A 20,717-nucleotide genomic window follows, 5' to 3' on the forward strand; every position below is an offset into this window, starting at 1 on the left:
GGGGAGGGAGGGAGGGAGGGGGGTAACGGTAATCCGAACTCGAATCATGAAAAACAAACACCCACTTATATTAATAAGGGACGACCATATAGAAAATAAACATTGATTAGCACTTAGCAGATTGTGAAGCACAGTCTACTCTAAGATAATTTGGATACAGCTCTCAAAATACACTTATAGAAGAAATAAAATAAATCAAATTTCTCTTAAGTGAAGCACCTCAAGTTAACAATTTAGAGAAAAGTAAGATAAGAGAATCTACAAAAAGGTTGCAGAGCTAATTATAAGTTTTAACTTACGTAGGGACTTGATTCAATTTTTTTTCTTCTCCTGTAAGTGATGCTTGAAAAGTTTACTCAAACAGCATCTTTCTTCTCTACTCTCTACCCAACCATAGTTCCTACTTTTCCCACTTGTTATGGCTATCATAGATTCATAATGAAAATAAAGCTAGTATGTGCTTCAAAAAGAATAGACAAAGAAGGTGACAATCATCAAGATCAAAAGACATTAGTGAATTATGATTATGACAGTCCATGGAAACATTGTGGAAGCTCTACGATAGGGCCATAAGAAGCATCCCCAAAATGTGTTTCTCTTTTGCGTGTAGGAGATGAAATATCAAAGGTCTGAAATTGTAGAAGAGTAGAATTACATTAAAAAGACTTGCATATAAGAGGTAACGAAGCAAATTAAGAAACATTTGCGGTTTCTTTTGGTTGAGAATAATGTTACACACTTGCACTCGTCTTGGTGTTGTACGTGTATCATATTACTAAGAAAACACTGAACACTTCTTCAAAAGTCAAATAAAATATATAAAAGATTCAAACCCAGATGGAAAAGTTGAAGGTTGTGTGAGCCATCCCAAAGTTGCCATGATTTGGGTCCAGCTGACAAGATGTAGCAAGCAAGCAACTTTGTCGGATGGACAATACCAGATCCAGTTTCATAACAGAATAACTAGTCCAATTGTCATAATTTTATTCCAGTATATTCTCGAATCTCGAATAAATCTTGTGTTCTCAAAAAATTCCAAGTGAATTTGAAGAAAATGTTTCATACTTGAGTCAGGACTTTTTTGTTTCTTCGGCCTCAATATGTCTCCAGGGGTTGAGAGCTTCTCTAATTGCCTGAGCATCCGGGGAATTCTCCCAGGCACGCTTTTCTGACTCCAAAACAGTTACTTTGTCATCTGTACAAATACAAGGCAAGGAAAAATTGAACCAAAATCAGACTTTTATAAAGTCAAAATCCTTTGATGAAAAACAGTCATGGGAGTTATCGCAATACCTTAGAAAATAGTTATTAAATTCTTTACATACCCAAAATATTGTGTTTATTGGGCAACTTGGCCAAAACAAATAATGTGAAAGACGTGTATAACAGAGTACACGATATTTTCCAAATTTCATTTTCATTGGAAGACCATGATACTCCGCGAAAAAACATCACTACATTAGAATGCAAGATCAATACTATCTAGCAAACCAAAATAATAAGCAGCTAGCACTAGACAACTCAAAATGCCATATCTTTTTCTTTTTCTTTTTTAATCCATAATATGTTTACTAGAGGAGTATTCAAATCCCATTCTCCCTTCCATTTTTACCACCAAACCAACTCTATAGCTCCTCACTCAAAAGGTCTTATTAACGAGAATGAAAAATTACAATAAATTTTAAAAACCCGCTTCAACAAGAGCATAAAATGGAAAATCAAGAAAAGGGTAATGCAGGGCAAGAGAAGTTAGAGAATAAGAAAGGAAAGTTCTCACACAGAAGCCAGTTTTGATCATGAACACCTCCATAGAAGCCCCAACCAAAGCAGATACAAACCCAATCTTCAAGTACCAATCAAGAAACTTCATTTTCAACTGAACGAAATGGAAACAATGATTATTGAAGTTAAAAACTGAATACACAACTGGTTAATAGCAAATTCAACACCACTTCTAATCCAACAGAGCTGCTGGAAATACTTAAACTTATAGCTAAATGTTCAAGTACAAACTTAGTGTGAAAGACTACAATCACAACTAACGTATAATTGGATTAACACTTTTATCACCTAGAAGCATTTGAAATAACTCCAGCCAGATAAGGAGCAGATTGAAGGAAGAAGAGGAGACGTTGTGATTCTGAAAAATCTAACACATTAAAAACTGGAGTTGATATCAACAAAAGATTTTTCACCAAAAGAGAAGCGAATAGACAGTTACCCAAGATCCAAACACATGATTAAATATATAAGTTCTACACTGCTCAATGCTGATTATCAGATCAACATTAAATTCAACTAAAACTGGACCCTAAAGAATATAATCACTAACTTCCGAAAAAGGTTTAAAATAAGAGAGTACACAGTGCACACATATTCCCATGTTTTCGAGATTTTCCGACGAAAACATCAAATTGCAGAGAGGTTCAGTTCAGTTATCTCTTATTCATTCTCTGATTTCCCAAAAACCTAAAGATAATACAGAGAGAGAGAACTAACCATGTTTTCTATTTCCTAAAGCAGGAAGCGAAAAGAAATGAAAAATAAGGTTGGAACCGCGGGGAGGGAGGAGATGCAGGAATGGTGAGGGTTGGCAAATGAAGGAAGGAAAGGGGAGAAAAATAAAATAAAACTGAAGCTTTTTTTCATGCGTATGAAAAATATGTTAGAGAAAGGTGGAGTTCCTTGCAGTTGGGCGTGAAGGAAAAGAACAATCAGAAACAAAAACCTAACCTTTTTTTTTTCTTATTAATTTAATACTTTAGTTATATTGTTTAACAAAGGAGTTTTGATTTTATGGATCTCAATCCAATCCTTTTCACTAATCACATTTTCACTTTATAAACTTTTCCTTCTTTTTTTCAATACAATATATTTTATGCGAAGAAATTTCGCTTTATTTTATTAATATAATTATTTAAATATCCAATAGTATATTATTTTTAAAATAATAATTTAAATATTTTTATCAATATAATTATTTAAATATTAATTAATATTTTTTATATTTATATATTATTTACATTTAAACTTTTATTAGCATAGTTATTTAAATATTAATCAATATATTATTTATATTTATATACTATTTAAATATAATTATTTAAATTTTTTATTAATATATCGACTGTGGACTTTTTCCTCTTAGATAATAAATTATAATTAATAGATTTTAATATATATATATATATATATATATATATATATATATATATATATATATATATATATATATATATATATATATATATTTGTGTTGTATTTGTGTTTGGGCTTCATAGGACTTATTGGATAAGATTTTATTTTACTGAGTTCTAATATACTGTGTATTCTTTTTATATCTCTTACAATTTTTTTATCAACAATAAAATTTATATATATATATATATATATATATATATATATATAATTTCTTAATTTAAAATCTAACTTGATAATTATAATTAAATATTTTTTGAGATTCAACTTTTTTAAATAATATTTGGGTCTTAACTTTAATATCTTTATCGTACCAAATAAGCGTGATCTATTTTATTTTATTTTTATAAAAATTAGTTTTAAATTTAAGATAGGTACGAGCCTTATATTAATATGTTGTGAAAGATGAAACAAGTTAAAGACATGAGGGATATTAGGGTTGATGACTCTCATGGTCCATCATACTATTTTCAATCTTGAAATTAATATATTAATCTAAGTGTAAAATGGATATTATAAATTCTTTCTATTAGAATATTTATCTTTTTTTGTCTTGTTTTTCAATAATTTTGAATTACTATTATTAGTTTTTCTCTTTTTCATTTTTCAAGGCCTCTAATATATAAAAACTTATACACTATACATTGTTCATAGGGCTGGGCAAAAATAACTGAATTGTACTGCACTTAAGTTAACTGTACCATTTAAAACCAAAAATAACTGAATTATTAACAGTAAAATTAAACTGTACTGTTTTGTAGTTAAAGTTAGAAAAACTGTACCGCAAACAGTTAACTGTTCACATCCAGTGCACTGAACTGTGATATTTTCTTTCTCTTCGATCCCGATCAGTCCACACACTTCTTCTTTTTTCTCCACCGAGATTCAACCACGACCAAAACAGATCCTGTCTCCGTCGCCTCGCCGCCGTCGAAGGTTGTGCCGCCGTCGAATGTTTCGCCGTCGTCGAAGGTTTCGCCGCCGTCGAAGATTGTTGCCGTCGAAGGTGATCTCTTAGGTTTTCATTTCGCTTCTTCTTTTTTCTCCAATTCGATCATTCTAATCTTTTGGGATGAACCTGCTGTTAGGGATTTCTTTGTCAACGACATGAAACCCAGTTGAGAAAGAAATCATGGCATAAAAGGTACTCTTCACACTCTCAACTTCTCATCTTTTCCCAATCTGCTAACTATGGATGTTAGTAACAACAGTTTCAGTGATACCATTCCTCACCAAATTGCTAACTTGTCCAGAGTTTCTGAGTTGATAATGAATACAAATAATTTTAGTGGTCCAATCCCCATTTCCATGACCAAGTGGGGGTGGACGTAAACTCTCTTGTTTCTTTTACTTCCCATACTGCTGGATTTTGGGGTGGGAACGGTGGTGAAAAGTTTGAGGATTTGAAGCTTAATAATGGTGAGAACTATCAAGTGTGGATTGACTATTTAGATTCTAGAGTTAATGTTACGATGACTCTTGCAGGCCAAAATAGACCAAACAAGCCTTTGATTAGTGAGCTTATAGATCTTTCTGAAGTGCTTTTGGATGAAATGTATGTTGGGTTTTGTGGTGCAACAGGGCAGTTAGTGGAGAGTCACAAGATTTTGACTTGGAGCTTCAGTAACTCAAATGTTTCTATTGGTGATGCTTTAGTTACTACGAATCTGCCTTCATTTGTGCTTCCCAGAGAATCTATTCTTAGGTCAAAAGGTTTTGTTGCAGGGATCACTATAGGTGTTTTGTTTGTCATCGGTAGTGCAGTTGTAATGTTTTGTGTATTTTCTCAAAAGAAAAAGGAGAATAAAAAAGGAGGAGGAAGAAAACATTGAAGACTGGGAAGTAGAGTATTGGCCACACCGTGTAAGATATGAGGACATTTATGCTGCAACTGAAGGATTTTCAGACCAAAATGTAATTGGGTTTGGAGGGAATGGAAAAGTGTATAAAGGGCTTCTTCAAGGAGTACAAGTTGCAGTGAAAAGAATTCCTTATGACAGTGAGCATGGAATGAGAGAGTTTCTGTCTGAGATTTCAAGTTTAGGCAGGTTGAAGCATAGGAATGTGGTTCCATTGAGAGGCTGGTGTAAGAAAGAGAAAGGGAGCTTGATTTTGATCTATGACTACATGGATAATGGAAGTTTAGATAAAAGAATATTTGATGGTGATGAGAACACAACTTTTGGGTGGGAAGAGAGAGTGAAGGTGCTGAAGGATGTAGCTCATGGTATATTGTATTTGCATGATGGTTGGGAGGTGAAGGTGTTGCACAGAGACATCAAGTCAAGCAATGTGCTGCTTGATAAGGATATGAATGCAAGATTGGGGGATTTTGGACTAGCCACAATGCATCATCATGAGCAGATTGGTCAAACCTCACAAGTGATTGGAACTGTTGGTTTCATGGCACCAGAACTTGTTCATACAGGGAGAGCCTCAACTCAGAGTGATGTGTTCAGCTTTGGAATGTTGGTTTTGGAGGTGGTGTGTGGGAGAAGGCCTAATGAGGAGAACAAGCCAACCTTGGTTGTTTGGTTGATGAGGCTAATGGAGAGAGGAGAAGAGTGTTCTGGTATTGATGAAAGATTAAAAGGGAGAAGTGAATGTGAATGTAAGATTGATGAGGTTAAGAGGGTTCTTCATCTTGGTTTGTTGTGCACTCACCCTGATCCTCATGTTAGGCCAAGTATGAGACAGGTTGTGAAAGTGCTTGAGGGAGAGGATTTAGATGCAGGGTTGGTTGAGAAAATAAATTCAGCAGCTCAATATGTTGGGAGCTTTGGTAACAGCATTTACCCCACAATTCAGGATATTTTTGCCTCTCGCTGCTCCTACTCAACTGTGTGTGACACTGAGGGCAGATGAATAGCCTAGAAAATCATTTAAGTATTGGTTCATTGCAACAACTGCAAAATGCATCATTGCAGATTTGTTAAGTGTGTCCCCATGACAGTGGCTATTGTTACATACCGGTTGAATTGTTTGTTTGAAAATGGCATTCTGTATATGCTTTAAAATTTTGTTCTATTGCATGTACTAAGTACATACTATATAGTAATAGATTCCAATGAAAATGGCATTCTGAAAATGGCTTCGATGGTTTTGTTCGAAGTTTGACACTGGTACCGATAAAAAAAATGCATTTTCACCTGCAACATTTACTTGGGAATGGTTTATGCCTATTTTATAACTATGCTAAAAAAAAGTGAAAGCCTAAAAGATATAAATTAATTTACCACTTGTTAATCTCTTATTGTAAAATCTTGTGTTCATATGTCAGATGTTTAATCTCAGTGTAAAAGAAGTATATTTTCACTGATTACAAGTTAATTTATAGTGATTTTTTGAGTTCTATATTATTAACAAAATAAGTAAACTTATTAATTATGTCTCAATTGCGTTTTGCAGTATGTGTTAAGGAGCATTGCACTTTTATTGTTAACGGTGCAGGAGTGTCAAGGAAAAAGGTGACTTGAAACAAAAGTGTATTGAAACAAAACTTTTATTGCACTTTTAGTTAAGTTTTTCACCCCCAGTCGCATAATCCAAGGACTTTCACTGTTGGTGGAGTGAAAAACCAAGAAATATACTATTGTTAATGGCATGCTACAATGTAATGTAAGTGCTTATTATGACAAAAAATAAGTGAGGGTATCTTGAAGGGAATAATAGCTTTAGTTTAATAATTAAAAGGGTTTCTTATATTGATTTTTATACACAGTAAACTTTCATATCCATGGTATTTTTCTACCAATAGTGACTACAACTTACAACAGTACCATAGTTTTTTCAACTTAATATTCCAAAACAGAATACCTTAATGTTTTGCTGTTTTAAATTGACAGATCTTCAGAAAATTTACAAATCAGCTTGTCATAGCCAATTCAAAGGAGCATATGTCATATGCAGTGGATTTATTCATCTTACATTGGTAAGCAATAATTTACATTGATTATTGTCGATGTATAATTTTAATTACTTAATTCTCACTTTAAGACTATATGTATTTTAGTTTTCAAATGATAATTTATTCAATTATATAATCAAGACATGTGTCATATTACTTACCTCTATCTCTTCCATTGTAGTACATATCAATAAAACAGTTTGATATGCACCATTGAAAAGATAATGCGTAAAGTCCTTAATTTAACATGAAAAGTAGCCAATGGTCTCTTGGAACATTTCTTTTTTTTTACTGATATAAATATGTAATCAGGTTGGAGAAGATGAATTCAGGTTGGAGAACAAAACAGTCAAGTTTATAAGCTACAATCTTGGATCAGATGGATTTTACATTGCCAGAAACTGTCGAAACTCTCACACCAGCTACTTCTGGGATTGATCCTTTACCTCCTTGTATGGCTACATCATCAACTGAGCATAGTAAAGGTCGATCAGATGTGTGGGGGCATTTTACCAAACAAGATCCTTATTCTGAGAAGAAGGCTAAGTGCAATTACTGTGGTGATTTGATTAAATATTTGGCTGGAACAAGTGGGATGAGGAATCATTTGATAAGATGCAAGGAAAATCCTAATAGAGAAGCATTCAAAAGGAAAAAATTGTCATCATCAACTACAGAAGGGGCTAGTGTTGGCCCTTCACCAACAATTTCTAAGTTTGACCAAAATGCATCTCGAATGAAGTTGGTGAAGATGTTTGTGAAGTCCGAGCTTCCTTTTCGATTTGTGGAAGATGAAGACTTCCGTGACTTTGTACGATCCTTGCAGCCACGGTTTGAGGTCCCATCCCGCACTACATTGAGGCGTGAAATGTGGGAACTCTATGAAGAGGAAAAAGCAAAGTTAAAATTGTTTCTATCAAAGCAGTGTGGGAGGGTTTGCTTAACTACAGACACATGGACTTCAATCCAAAACCTAAACTACATGAGTTTAACAGCTCACTTTATTGATGAAGATTGGAAGCTTCATAAGAAAATTTTGAATTTTTCTCAAACAACAGGTCATTCAGGGGAGCTCATTGCTAAACATGTTGAGGCTTGTTTGAATAACTGGGAATTGAAGCGAGTCCTTAGTGTCACTGTGGATAATGCTACAGCAAATGATGTTGGGGTCCAATACCTCAAAAGAAGGATGTTATCATGGAATTGTCTTGTCTTAAAGGGAGAATATGTTCATATGCGTTGTTGCGCACATATATTAAGTTTGATTGTGAAGGATGGGTTAAAAGAGATAAAAGATTCAATTTCAAAAATTCGGAGTGCAGTTAAATATGTCAAATCTTCTCCAGCTCGATTTGCTAGATTCAAGGCCTGTGTTGAACAAGAGGGAATTTCTTATAGAGGTCTTGTTTGCCTTGATGTTGAAACCAGATGGAATTCAACTTATCTAATGTTAGAGGCAAGCTTGAAGTACAAAGATGCCTTTGTCTTGCTAGATATGCAAGATAAGAAATTTGGTGCTGAAATGGCCAAAAGTAGTGGTGTGCCACTAGAAGAGGATTGGGAATATGCGAGGTCTGTTCTACCATTCTTAAAGATGTTTTATGACTCTACCATGCGGATTTCTGGTTCTTCTTACGTCACTAGTCATATGTATATGAAGGAAGTGTTTGGAATTGGTAAAAAGATTCGACAATATTCTGAGAGTAGTGATGTGAGCATAAAATTGATGGCAATGAGGATGAAGGGTAAGTATGACAAATATTGGGGAAATCCCAATGGAATTAATATCTTATTATTGATTGCTGTTGTGCTTGACCCAAGGAGTAAGTTGGATTTTGTTAATTACTTCATTGACTATATATTTGAACCTAGCATGGCCAGTGGATTGAAATCAAAATTATTGTCATCTTTAAAAACACTTTATGATCAATATCAAGGGGTTGAGGAGGGTTCTCAAAGTAGCCAACAAGAATCCCAACTAGATGATGAAGATGATGATCCTCATGGCATGAGCTTCTACCTAAGAGCTACAGGACGTAGATTTGATTATATATCAGAGCTTGATAAATATTTGAGAGAGGATCCTGAACCTTATACAAAGTCAGTTGAGCTTGATGTTTTACATTGGTGGAAGGTCAACTCAACTAGATTTCCTATCCTTGCAAACATGGCTCGAGAGGTGTTAGCCATTCCCATCTCTACCGTAGCATCAAAGTGTGCATTCAGTACAGGAGGAAGGGTGGTTAATCCTTATCGTAGTTGCCTAACGCCTAAAATAGTGGAAGTACTTGTTTGCACACAAGATTGGTTAAGAGGAACACCTTTCTCTATACTTTTCAATGAGGATCCTAAAGAGCTTGATGAATTTGAGCAAGGTGAGTTTATATCAAAACTTTATATACTTTTTAGTTGATACTTTATATGAAAGCCTAAAATATATTTTTTTTTTGTAGATATAACTTCTCAAGACGAAGTGGGACCTTCAAGTGCAATTAATTTAGATGATTGAAAATGTATTAAGATGTATTAACATTTTGATGTTGTTTATGGGAGAACCTACTAGAGAACCTATGTATTAAGATGTATAAATATTTTGATTTTGGTGTATTGAAGTATGAGGCTTATTTCAAGTATTATTTCCTAAGCACTTTCAAATTATAAACTTTATATTATTATTGCGTATTACAATCATATATAATTAGTGCAATTCGGTTCAAAATAATGTAATTCAGTTCAAAAACAGTGCAACTCAGTTCAAAAATAATGCAATTCAGTTTAAAATCAATGCAATTCGGTTCAAAAATAGTACAATTCGGTTCAAAAATAGTACAATTCGATTCAAAAATAGTGAAATTTATTCAAAATCAGTGCAATTCGATTCAAAAACGGTTCAAAAATAGTGTAGTTAAGTTAAAAAATAGTGCAGTTCAATTCAAGAATAGTGCAGTTCAGTTAAAAAATAGTGCAGTTCAGTTAAAAAATAGTGCAGTTCAGTTCTGATATAGTGCAGTTCATAAAACAGTTCAGTTTATAACAGTTCAGTACAGTTCATATTATAGTGCAGTGCAGTTCAGTACAGTGCAGTTCAGTCCAGTTTATTTTTCAGAAAAACAGTTCAGTTCAGTTCGTCTGAACTGTTTTTCAGTTCAGTGCAGTTCATACGAACTGTTTTTTAGTTCAGTGCAGTTTGTGGTAGTTCAGTACAGTGCAATTATTTTTGCCCAGCCCTAATTGTTCAATATATGATGGAAGAGGATAAAAACATATTTTATCATTTTCACATCATTATCAAGAGACATAGTTATTCAGACACGAGTCTAAAATTTGTGAGCACAACAAAAGTACCCTAAGATGTCTACCAACACCATAAATATTACAATAAACAACTTTTCAAGTATCTAAAAACTTGAATAGGTTAATGCTAGAAAAATTCATCCATATCCTCAAAGTTCATGAAGTTATACATAAAATTATATTTAAAAAAATATATATCTTTTCTAATAATGTTTTAAGTATGTACTGAGCTGTATCATCAAAGAGGAAGTACTTATAGAACAAATTCATGAGTTTAAAAATGCTACTTTTTCTCATAATGTATTTAAGCTAAACAAAACTCTTTAAATTAAAGCAAACCTCTCTGAGTTTGGTATGACCGTTTATGTTATTTTCTAATAATAAAAAATGGTTTTATCATATTATTAGCATATATTACTCTATTTTACATAGATTACTCTTTTAAAATTATAACTGTTTAAATTTATGTAAACGATAATATATTTAGTATTATTAACGAACCTCTATGTAAGGAGTTTTCTAATTGATGCATTATAAATTCAATATGAGCATGATAGGAGAGTTAGAATTCTTCTTAGATGAAATAATTTTGTTATCACTGGAACTGTTTAAGAGTTCTTAAAAGAAGAATTAAACGTAAATATTTGATAAACTAGTATAAAAACTACATGTTGCTTAATGAACATAGTCAAATAGTTGTTACGGAAGTAATATAAAAGTTGAATGTTGTTCTTCCTTATTAGATAATATTCGACGGATGACATAGTTTTCATTGTGAAAAAAATCTGAATGCTTTATTCGATTTGTCTTTCTAAAATTTGTTGTTGGATTTAAAATTCGTTGGTGATTAAAGTGTTTAACACTAGGTAGACATGACAAAATGGACTAGACCTAATAAATTGATTCTTCAACTGATCACAATTTGATGGATTAAGTTGGTATGTTCAACATACTAGTTCATTTCAGTTTGTTTCGACAATCATAATCTTTAAATTAAAATTCAAATAAAAAAATCAATTATTTATATTATATTATTTAAAGACACACATGTATAATTATATTGTAACTTAAAATAATTAATATTTACAAATTAAGTTTAAAATAGTAACTTTAAAAGTAAAGGTAATTGTAAGGCCCATTAAGAATATTTTTTTTTTCCTATCCTAAATTAAAGGGGTTGTCCTTGTAAGTGGGCCTAAGGGTTGGCCCAGTAGATAAAACTATTCTTCGTTGCCCCTAGTCACACTTTCCACTCATTTTCACAGAACCTAGGACTGCAGCCGTCAACCCCTCTGCTAGGGTTTGCTTCCACTGTCACGTTGAGCTAAGAGAACTTGTTACTCCATGTAAGTATTCCTTCTTGTTCGTCTTGGTTCCTTTTCACCTTTTCGACATTTTAGTTAAGAGTCTTTGTTAACTCCATCTCCTGGTTCTGTCCCACCCTGTTTTCAGCCCCATAGTTCATCCTTAGAGCTGTTGTGCTCGGGGTCGTGCCGTTTGGGTCTCTACTAAGCTTTTTCCAGGTACGAAGAAGTTAGAGTCAGAGTCTTGATTGTTTTCTGGCTGAGTTAGAGTTTGTTGAATGTTGTATGCACTGTATGATTGTGTTGAATGCGTGAACGACCATGTACTGTCATTTTGGGTGCGAGCATGTGACTGTTGCAGGAGAAGCAGTGGCGAGATCTGTCAATCTCGCCCAGGCGAGACTTACAGGAGCAAACCAAGGTTTTCGCGAACCCTCGCCCAGGCGGAGGACTCTGGTTTTGAGCGAGGCCTAGTCTCGCTCAGGCGATAGCCACTCGCCTAAGCGAGGAGGAGTGAAGGCCTGGAGTGCTGCTGTGGTTTATAATTTTTTCACTATAATTGTATAAATAACTTTTATTTACTACAATATAAAAATTTAATGTAATTGCCATAAATATTTTTTTATCACCATCCAACATATTTTGGAGTTCAAAAGATACAAGATCTATGTCAAAATTTTATTATTATGTATTATTTGTTCTTTGCGTCATTTTGATCAAGTGATGTATTATAACTTTTATTAGTATATAAAAAAGAGATTCATTAGAAATTAAAAAATTGAAGTAAACAAACATTTAAAATATATTTTAATTTGAATATTTGTTTTTATTTTATATTTTTTTATAAATATTTTTAAAATTTATCAACTAGGTTTCATTAATGTTTGCAAATTTAATAAATGTTTTGGTCAGGGGCGGAACTTAGTGTTGACATAGGCCCCAACACTTTTTTTTTCTAATTTTTTATATATTTTTAAAAAATATTTTATATATTATAATTTTATTTATATTAATTTAGTTTAAAAAAACCTTTTTTAAATTTAAAAATTATCTTTTTCCTTTTTATTATAATTTCTTTTATTTCTTTATTTTTTTTCGTGTCTCTATCTCTTTCTCTTTTTTTGTTTCTATTTCAATTTTCATCATCAATTTTTTATTTTTTTCAAAATTAAATTGCACTAAGAAAAAATTGAGGAGTTAAGGAACATTTTGGATTAAACAATTTCTTTTTTTGAATAAATTTATTTTTTACTTTTTTTTTTCGAAGTAATATGTGCCTTTTTTATGCTTTAGGCATATCTCTATTGGTTAGAGATCATAAAATCATGCTTTAATTGTTTATCAAACTCTTCTTTGAGTAGATAGAGTTATTTTAGACTTTTAAGTTGTGTAAGGGAAGAACAAGATTATGAATCTCTAAGATAAGGGAATGTAATAATCTAGAAGTTATTATTTTTCTTAGAATATTGACTCTTGGTTTTAAGATTTAGTTTAGGATATTCATAATTTAATATTTTTCTAAATAGGTGAGAGGTGATAAATTTATATTAGAAAAATTATGGCAAAGAGTAAAATAATTGATTTTTTTTTTAAATGGAAGGCTTGTGATGAAGATGAAAAAAGTACATCTATGTCATATAAACTTGAGAAACTTTATGAGAATCCAAAAAAATTGAAGAAAATGAAAAACAACTCTCTAAAGTTCCTAAAGTTATATATAATAAATTTTTAAATGCTTTAGAATGTGATCCCGGAAAGTAACTTTTGCTCCTTTTTTTTAATATATTATTGTTGATGATAAATTTATGCTACTTTATATATATATATTATTGTCATATTATTTGGATTCTATTGTTATGAGTGCTTGTTTTCAATAGAAAAAATGATGTGAGAAAATGAAAACTTTTTTAACTAAAAAAAATAATTTATATATAACAAATATAATTTGGCCCCCCTAAAATTTTTGTTGAAGTTTCGCCACTGGTTTTGGTTCTCATAAAATTTTATATGGTATTCTAATCTAAAATGTAAACAATTATAATTAATTTCAAAGTATTTGATATCGAAGAAAACACCATCCTCCTAATTAGGGATGTCAAAAAAATTCGTACCCGCGGGTATCCGTGGATAAAACCCACAACGGGTAGAAAACAAATATTAAAAATGGATACCCGCTACCCGTGGGTACGAGTATTTTTGATACTTGCATGTTAACGGGGAGGGTACGACTATCATAGTATCCGTACCCGTGGGTACTCGTACCCACTAAACTTACACCCGTTGACATTCTTCTCTTTCCTTTCTTTGAAATTGGGCATATACATCAAACCTTATATAGACAATGACGTTTATGGTATGCTTGTTGTCAAATGATGGAATCAAAATAAGAATACTTGGCATGTGACAATTGAGGTTTATTATTTGCTTATTTTGTTTATTTTTCAGAACCAATCGGAGAAAATGAGTTTGGTGATCAAAGCACTAATTAAAGAATTTCTATTATGTTGAACGTCATTTTATATTTACTTTTACAATTATTTGGACTTGTATCAACTTGAGTTTATTTGAACTTTATTTAAAATTTATGACAATATTGTATTTTATTTTATTTTATTTGAATTTATGATTAAATATTTGTTTTTTAAATGATTTTGCAAATACCCGCGGGTACCCGTGGATACTCGTGGATATGAAAAAAATAGGCGGATACCCGCACAATGGATACCTGACGGATATGAGTACCGGTACGGGACATATATTTATCCAGCGGGTAGGATACAGGGGAGCTACTACCTGTACCATACCCGCCCCGTTGACATCCCTACTCCTAATATTGAATATTTGATAATATTATGTTTCTTTTACCGTAATTTTTTATTATTTTATAAAAATTAATTAAAATTAACATTGACGTAGTAAGAGAAAACATGTGCAAGTATAAGTATGAGATTATATCCATTACCCGGTAAGGATGAGGATGAGACAAAAGTTTGATACTCGTTGGGTTTGGGTATGGGGATGGGTTTTTTCTACAAAAATAAGTATGTGATAGCAAAACATGTCCCCATCTCACCTATTGCCATCCCTAGAAAATCCACAAATATATTGTCTTAAGGTTTTGCACTGGAACTTTTAACTTAAAACCTTAAGACAATAAGTTCGTATATTTTTTAGAAATGATTTCATGTTCTCTTACATGAGTTGTCTCATGTCTAATTGGTACCGACTCTCCATGTTGTATCCCATCAAAATATCCTGCCATTTGCATATACTTTCAACTCACTAACAAACCATTTTAATATTTTATTCTCTTTAATAATCACTCAAACCAACCTTAACATTTCATTTTCCACAATCCTCACTTGACATTAAAAAATTTGAACACTAGTAAAGTTTAACACTAAAAGTTCAAAATGGTTAAGATAAACTTCTTTTAAGTTGGCTCAAGTACCTAGTCTCATATGGGTTTTCTTAGTGCATCTTGTTACTAATAATAACAAATGTGTGTGCATAAAACATATTGTGTCACATGTGGAGGGAAATTACATATTAAAAGGGTTATTCAGACTGCAAAAGGTAACATAAAGAAGGAGATTGTGTTTTGGTAGGTACAAGGTTATTTAGAGTGTATATATTGTTTCCTATAGATCCATTTTTCAATCTTTTTTATTGGATACTTTGAGCATTGTTCATACCTTTTTTTTTTCATCATATTTACTTACCCATTTGTAAGTTCCTCGAAATAGGAATATTATCCAAATATCTCATATAAATAATAAAGATATTTTCTATTAATTTTCTTTATTTACTGAGTTCTTCGGATTATTGAACAATTACAAATATTTAAATGATTTTATGGTCGCATATATATCTTATACAATTCTTATTTGGATATATGACAAATCAATTTTTTCAACAATGAAATAAGTCGAGTTGTTAATATAGTGAGGTCATCATAGTAATATTATTTTTAAGAAAATTATAAATTTCTAAACTTTACCCAAATTTTTTAGCGGGATAAAATTTCACACGTATTCAAATTGTCGCAAATTCATGTCTTGTTTTTCTACCTCTATTTACATCTTTATCATTTTTAAAATATGTGTGATAATGAAATAGTTTTATACTCAAGTGGAATTTATATTATTTAATTATTGATTTTATAATTTAAATTTACATTTATATTGGATAATATAAAGAAAAAGACAATATCACGAATTACTGACTAAATTTATAGACAGTTTAATTACTTTAAGTTTACATGCAAGAATAAAAGTGTGTGAAATTTTTACATTCATTGTTTTCGTGGGTTGTTTAGATTTCTAATCCACATTGTTATGAGTATTTGACTTGCTCAATTCATTATAATTGTAACTTTATGTTGATATTTGTTTGTCTATTTAATATTCAATATTTAATTTGGGATTAATTAATGCATTAATTCGAAAACTTAACTAAACCCGCTTAACTCCCCACAAAACAAGAGCATTTGCATGGTTTAAAGCTTTTTTAACTTATACTTAAAAGATTGTAATCATTATTCATCACACACATATAATTAAGTTCTTAAAAAAGAGTAAAAGTTTGAAATAAAAAAAATTTATAAATTAAATAAAATTTTAATTTAACTTCGTGCTTTAACAATGTTGAAATACGCATACATTGCATATTTTGGTTCAATTATTTGGAAAGCTAATAATTTATTTTTTTAATATCTGTATAAAAAATTAAATAAAAATAAATGCCTGTCCTATCGTTTTGTGATTTTGTACATGGGCTTTATTCGGGTTGGCCTTTTGAGCCTTACGTTTGTATCCTGAGCCCAAAAACGAAAATAAAAAAATAAAAAACAAAAACTTAACGTGTCACAACTTGGTGTCCTACTAAGTAGTAAAATCCAAAGGGAATTCCTCAAGCGAAAAACGATACGGTGAAATCTGAGCCGTTGACTAACCAAACTAAAAGCAAACATCTAACCGGACACGTCATCGATCCGTGTGAAACCCTTTCCTCCAATAAGAACCCATCTCTTATCCCTATATATAATTCCACTCTTCCCTCATTCACTCATTGCATCACAATTCGCTCACCCTCTTTCGCCTACGAAATCGCAACAACTTTTCAGCTTTTCCGGTTTTAAGATGGCACCAGCAAAGGCTGAGAAGAAGCCGGCAGAGAAGAAGCCAGCGGCTGAGAAGTCACCGGCGGAGAAGAAACCGAAGGCGGAGAAGAAGATCTCGAAGGAGGGCGGTAGCGACAAGAAGAAGAAGCGCGTGAAGAAGAGCGTTGAGACCTATAAGATCTACATCTTCAAGGTCCTAAAGCAGGTTCATCCCGATATCGGCATTTCCAGTAAGGCTATGGGAATCATGAATAGTTTTATCAATGACATATTTGAGAAGCTTGCACAGGAAGCGTCTCGTTTGGCGCGCTATAACAAAAAGCCTACCATTACTTCAAGAGAAATTCAGACTGCGGTGCGTCTCGTTCTACCTGGTGAATTGGCCAAACACGCCGTTTCTGAAGGCACAAAGGCCGTTACAAAATTTACTAGCTCTTAATTTAGGTTTTTAGGCGGTTCTATCGCGGATCTAGGGTTTCATGTGGAACAATTTTTTTTTTGAGCTTTAGTTCGTACATGTAATGATCTGAACTGTTTTTAATGAAAGCTTTACTTTGAATAATTGTGTATTGATTTTGTTTTATTCGATTTGATTTTATTGGGTTAAATGAGATTAGGTCAGAATTGTGTTTTCGACTGAGTTGATTCGATTGTTAGAGTTTAATTGGGTTATAGTTTGGCTAATTTTCAATTTGATTAACCGCCTTAGATTCTTACGTGAATGCTTTTTTGAAGCTATTTTATTTTAAATTTTTGGGAACACTGATTACGGGGCTTGATATATAGAACTAGTAATTGAGTTGCTTACTGTCTTGTCAAAATTTCAGGTTATTGAGTGTGGGTCTCAATTCTTTGAGCTCTTTACTATTGTCCAGGGACACTGTAGACTCTTCTTGTGTTTTTACAATGTAGATTATATGTTTATCTCGATTCGTTATGGTTTGTAAAGAAGCTCCATTTGGGGTAGTGATTTTTGTTTTTCGGGAAGACTTAATTCGATAAAATTTTCACAATACACTAGAATCAAAGGATTACTTTTTAATCCTGGAAAAAAATTTATGGATAATAAGTATAATCTTGTATCTATATCGTTGCACATCTTTTTACTATTTTAATATTAATTTTAAGAAATTATAATAATTTATGAAAATTAAAATATTTATTAAATTATTAAACATTAATAAAATCTAATTCATCAAATTTAAAAATATTTTTAAAAAAAATATAAAAAAAAATAATATTCAAATTAAAATATATTTTAAATATTTGTTTAATACAATTTTATAAATTTTAATGAATATTTTTTTTATATACTAATAAATTTTATAATACATTATTTGATCAAAATGATATAAAAAAATAATAAACATAATAGTAAAATTTTGATATAAATTTTATAATAAAATTTTGATGATAAAAAATATTCACAAAAATTATATTAAATTTATATATTTTAGTAAATAAAAGTTATTTATATAATTATATTGAAAAAATTACAGTATGATTAATAATGAGTTAAAAAATAAAAAATAAATAAATAAAATATATCGAAATAGTATTCTACTTGATAAAAATAAACAACAAATAAATATATTAAAATTTAACAAATGTGTATATTAAAAACAATTAGAGAGACTATTGAAAAAAATTGTACAATGTATAATTAAAGATATGATAAAATGAAAAATACTTTATAAATTGAAAAAACTTTTCAAATATCAACATATATACTTAATGAAAATTGTTTTAAAGAAACAAAAAAATTCTCTAAATAAAACAAAAATTATTAATAATAAGTAAATATTACTTTTATATTATCTAGTAAATGAAACGTTTATGTTATTAGACACTTAAATTGAGAGTATTAAACATTTTCATATAAAAGGAAAATATACAATAAATAAAAGTATTAAAAAATAATAAAAATATTCAAATGTGAGACATAAACATTTTTAATTGATATACATCATTTTAACATAATTACGAAAATGTTATGATAAGATGAAAAAATATATTAGAGATGCGAATAAGTTTAATGACAAACCAAATAATTAGAAGAAATAAAAAATAGAATATATATATATATATATATATATATATATATATATGAGGTTGTTTAATTAAATTTTAATATTTTAATAATTTAAACGGTACATAGATATGACGGAAACATGTATTGTTGTGAAGATATTACATTCACGTACCATTTCTATACCCAATTAAAAAAAGTCGGAATTTCTCATACTCATGTCCATACCTAATCAATGTGGAGATTCTCCCTTAAAATAAAGACGGATTCGGATAATACCTATTGAAACGAGTTTATTTACCATCTTTACGCAGAAGTTATATGAAAGAAAATAATTTCCTATTAGCGAAAAGTGAATCAAATTATTTTCAGGCTGTAAATTGCTTTGTTTCGTTAACGGACCACGAATAAAAGGATACTTCTCATGATCCGATAATATAAGTTGGTTATAACATTATAGAAATGTTTAAATTATGAACGGGGTGATATGTTTAATATGAGTTTTTCTTTTATTTATATTTTTTTATATTAGATAAGAGACTTAGTCGGTATATGGTTGATCTAAATAAACAATTTTTTTTTTCATTCAGTTTCCTTTTTTTTTTGTTTGTCTTTCCTAGTTAGTTGTCCTTCCATTATATTATTTCTGGTAAGCTCTATTTCTTTTCGGTCTTCAAAATCCACATCAGATTTAGTTTATTTCTATTACAAATATCCTCCGGGAGCTTTTCCATGTATCTCTAATAACTTATTCTGTACCCCTAATAAATTTTAAAATTCTCAATTTACCCTTTGTTAAAATATAAAATAATTTTTTTCTTATTTTTCTCTTATTTAATGTGCATAATTGATCTCACTTCCTATTTTAACTGAACTGCCTCCTTCACACATGATAGTGCTCTTCTTCCTCTTGCCTCTTTTGCTTTCCCACATCCACAACTAGTGTTGCTTTTCCAAATCTGCAAATAGTGCATCTTGGAAACTTTTGCTCCCACATTCGTAAAAGTGGTTTATTTATTTATCTTTTTTAATTTTTACATATTATACTTGAGAAGAAGTTGATTTATATTTGACATTATTATCCATTATTTTTATCTGCTGTATGTTTTCTTTCTTGTTTGTCGATGTGCTGTTTGTTTTTGTTAGATTTACAAATTCTATAAAAACGGATGTCGACATCCAATTTGATAATTGGTATTATGGATGTCGACTTCTGTAACTTATTTTTTTTTTAGTTACGGATGTCAAAATTTGTTATCGTAATTTGACTTACGATTGTTGACATTCGTAGTCTATTTTTTAAAATTTTGGATACACTGGATGTCGACATCCGTTATGACTATTTGGCTTACGGATGTCAATATCCATAACTGCTTTAGGGTATACCGGATGTCGACATCCGATATGATGAATTGGTTTATGAATGTCGACATCTGTAGTATTTTTTATTTAATTTTATTGTATTTCGGATGTCAACATCCGATATAATGATTTTGAATTTTTTTGAAGTTTTGAACTTTTCGTTTTGGTTAATTGTTTATATTTTTAAAGATATGCCTAGGACATGAGGTGGCACCACACACCATGGTCGTTCCTCTAGACGTTACTCTAGTCGTTCTTCACAGGATGACACTACATGTCCTAATAATACATCCTAATAATACATACGTCTTTCTTCCGAGTTGTCCATTATATTTATTAGATCTTAGAATAATAACAATGAAACCAAGATCAAAAGAAACCCCTCATACCTACTTAATTAAATCTTCACGTGTGGGGAAAATCTCATTAGTTGTAAAGTTAGAGGTATAATCTTCTTTGCATATATCATGAATGAAAGAAGAAAAGTTTGACACCAAACTC

At 31.0% G+C, this 20,717-nt stretch overlaps 2 protein-coding genes and 1 pseudogene across 4 annotated transcripts; 2 read left to right on the forward strand and 1 right to left on the reverse strand.

The window, feature by feature from the left end:
* Window positions 1–186: 186 nt before the first annotated feature.
* LOC114189816 (DNA mismatch repair protein) lies at window positions 187–2,741 on the reverse strand. 3 transcript variants are annotated; one of them, XM_028078517.2, is made up of 4 exons: window positions 2,500–2,741; window positions 1,780–1,876; window positions 1,066–1,195; window positions 187–629 (listed from the first exon to the last, which is right to left on the reverse strand). In XM_028078517.2, exons 1-3 carry the CDS (start codon window positions 2,500–2,502, stop codon window positions 1,071–1,073), a joined length of 225 nt encoding a protein of 74 aa, XP_027934318.2. In that variant the 5' UTR covers window positions 2,503–2,741; the 3' UTR covers window positions 187–629; window positions 1,066–1,070. The 3 variants fall into 3 exon arrangements, with proteins under 3 accessions (XP_027934318.2, XP_027934316.2, XP_085531586.1); XM_028078515.2 differs by lacking the exon at window positions 187–629 and having other exon boundaries at window positions 652–1,195; XM_085675460.1 differs by lacking the exons at window positions 187–629; window positions 2,500–2,741 and adding an exon at window positions 2,071–2,434 and having other exon boundaries at window positions 652–1,195.
* Window positions 2,742–4,670: 1,929 nt separating this feature from the next.
* Window positions 4,671–6,272, forward strand: LOC114174387 (L-type lectin-domain containing receptor kinase VII.1 pseudogene; annotated as a pseudogene).
* A 10,486-nt stretch (window positions 6,273–16,758) lies between these two features.
* LOC114190141 (putative histone H2B.3) lies at window positions 16,759–17,387 on the forward strand. The gene has a single exon (XM_028078922.2). It carries the CDS (start codon window positions 16,845–16,847, stop codon window positions 17,262–17,264), a length of 420 nt encoding a protein of 139 aa, XP_027934723.1. The 5' UTR covers window positions 16,759–16,844; the 3' UTR covers window positions 17,265–17,387.
* The last annotated feature ends 3,330 nt before the right edge of the window (window positions 17,388–20,717 follow it).

The sequence above is a fragment of the Vigna unguiculata genome, chromosome 7 (genome assembly GCF_037176805.1).
Source record: "Vigna unguiculata cultivar grain cowpea cultivar isolate G323 ecotype 2 chromosome 7, ASM3717680v1, whole genome shotgun sequence".
Taxonomy (NCBI): domain Eukaryota; kingdom Viridiplantae; phylum Streptophyta; class Magnoliopsida; order Fabales; family Fabaceae; genus Vigna; species Vigna unguiculata.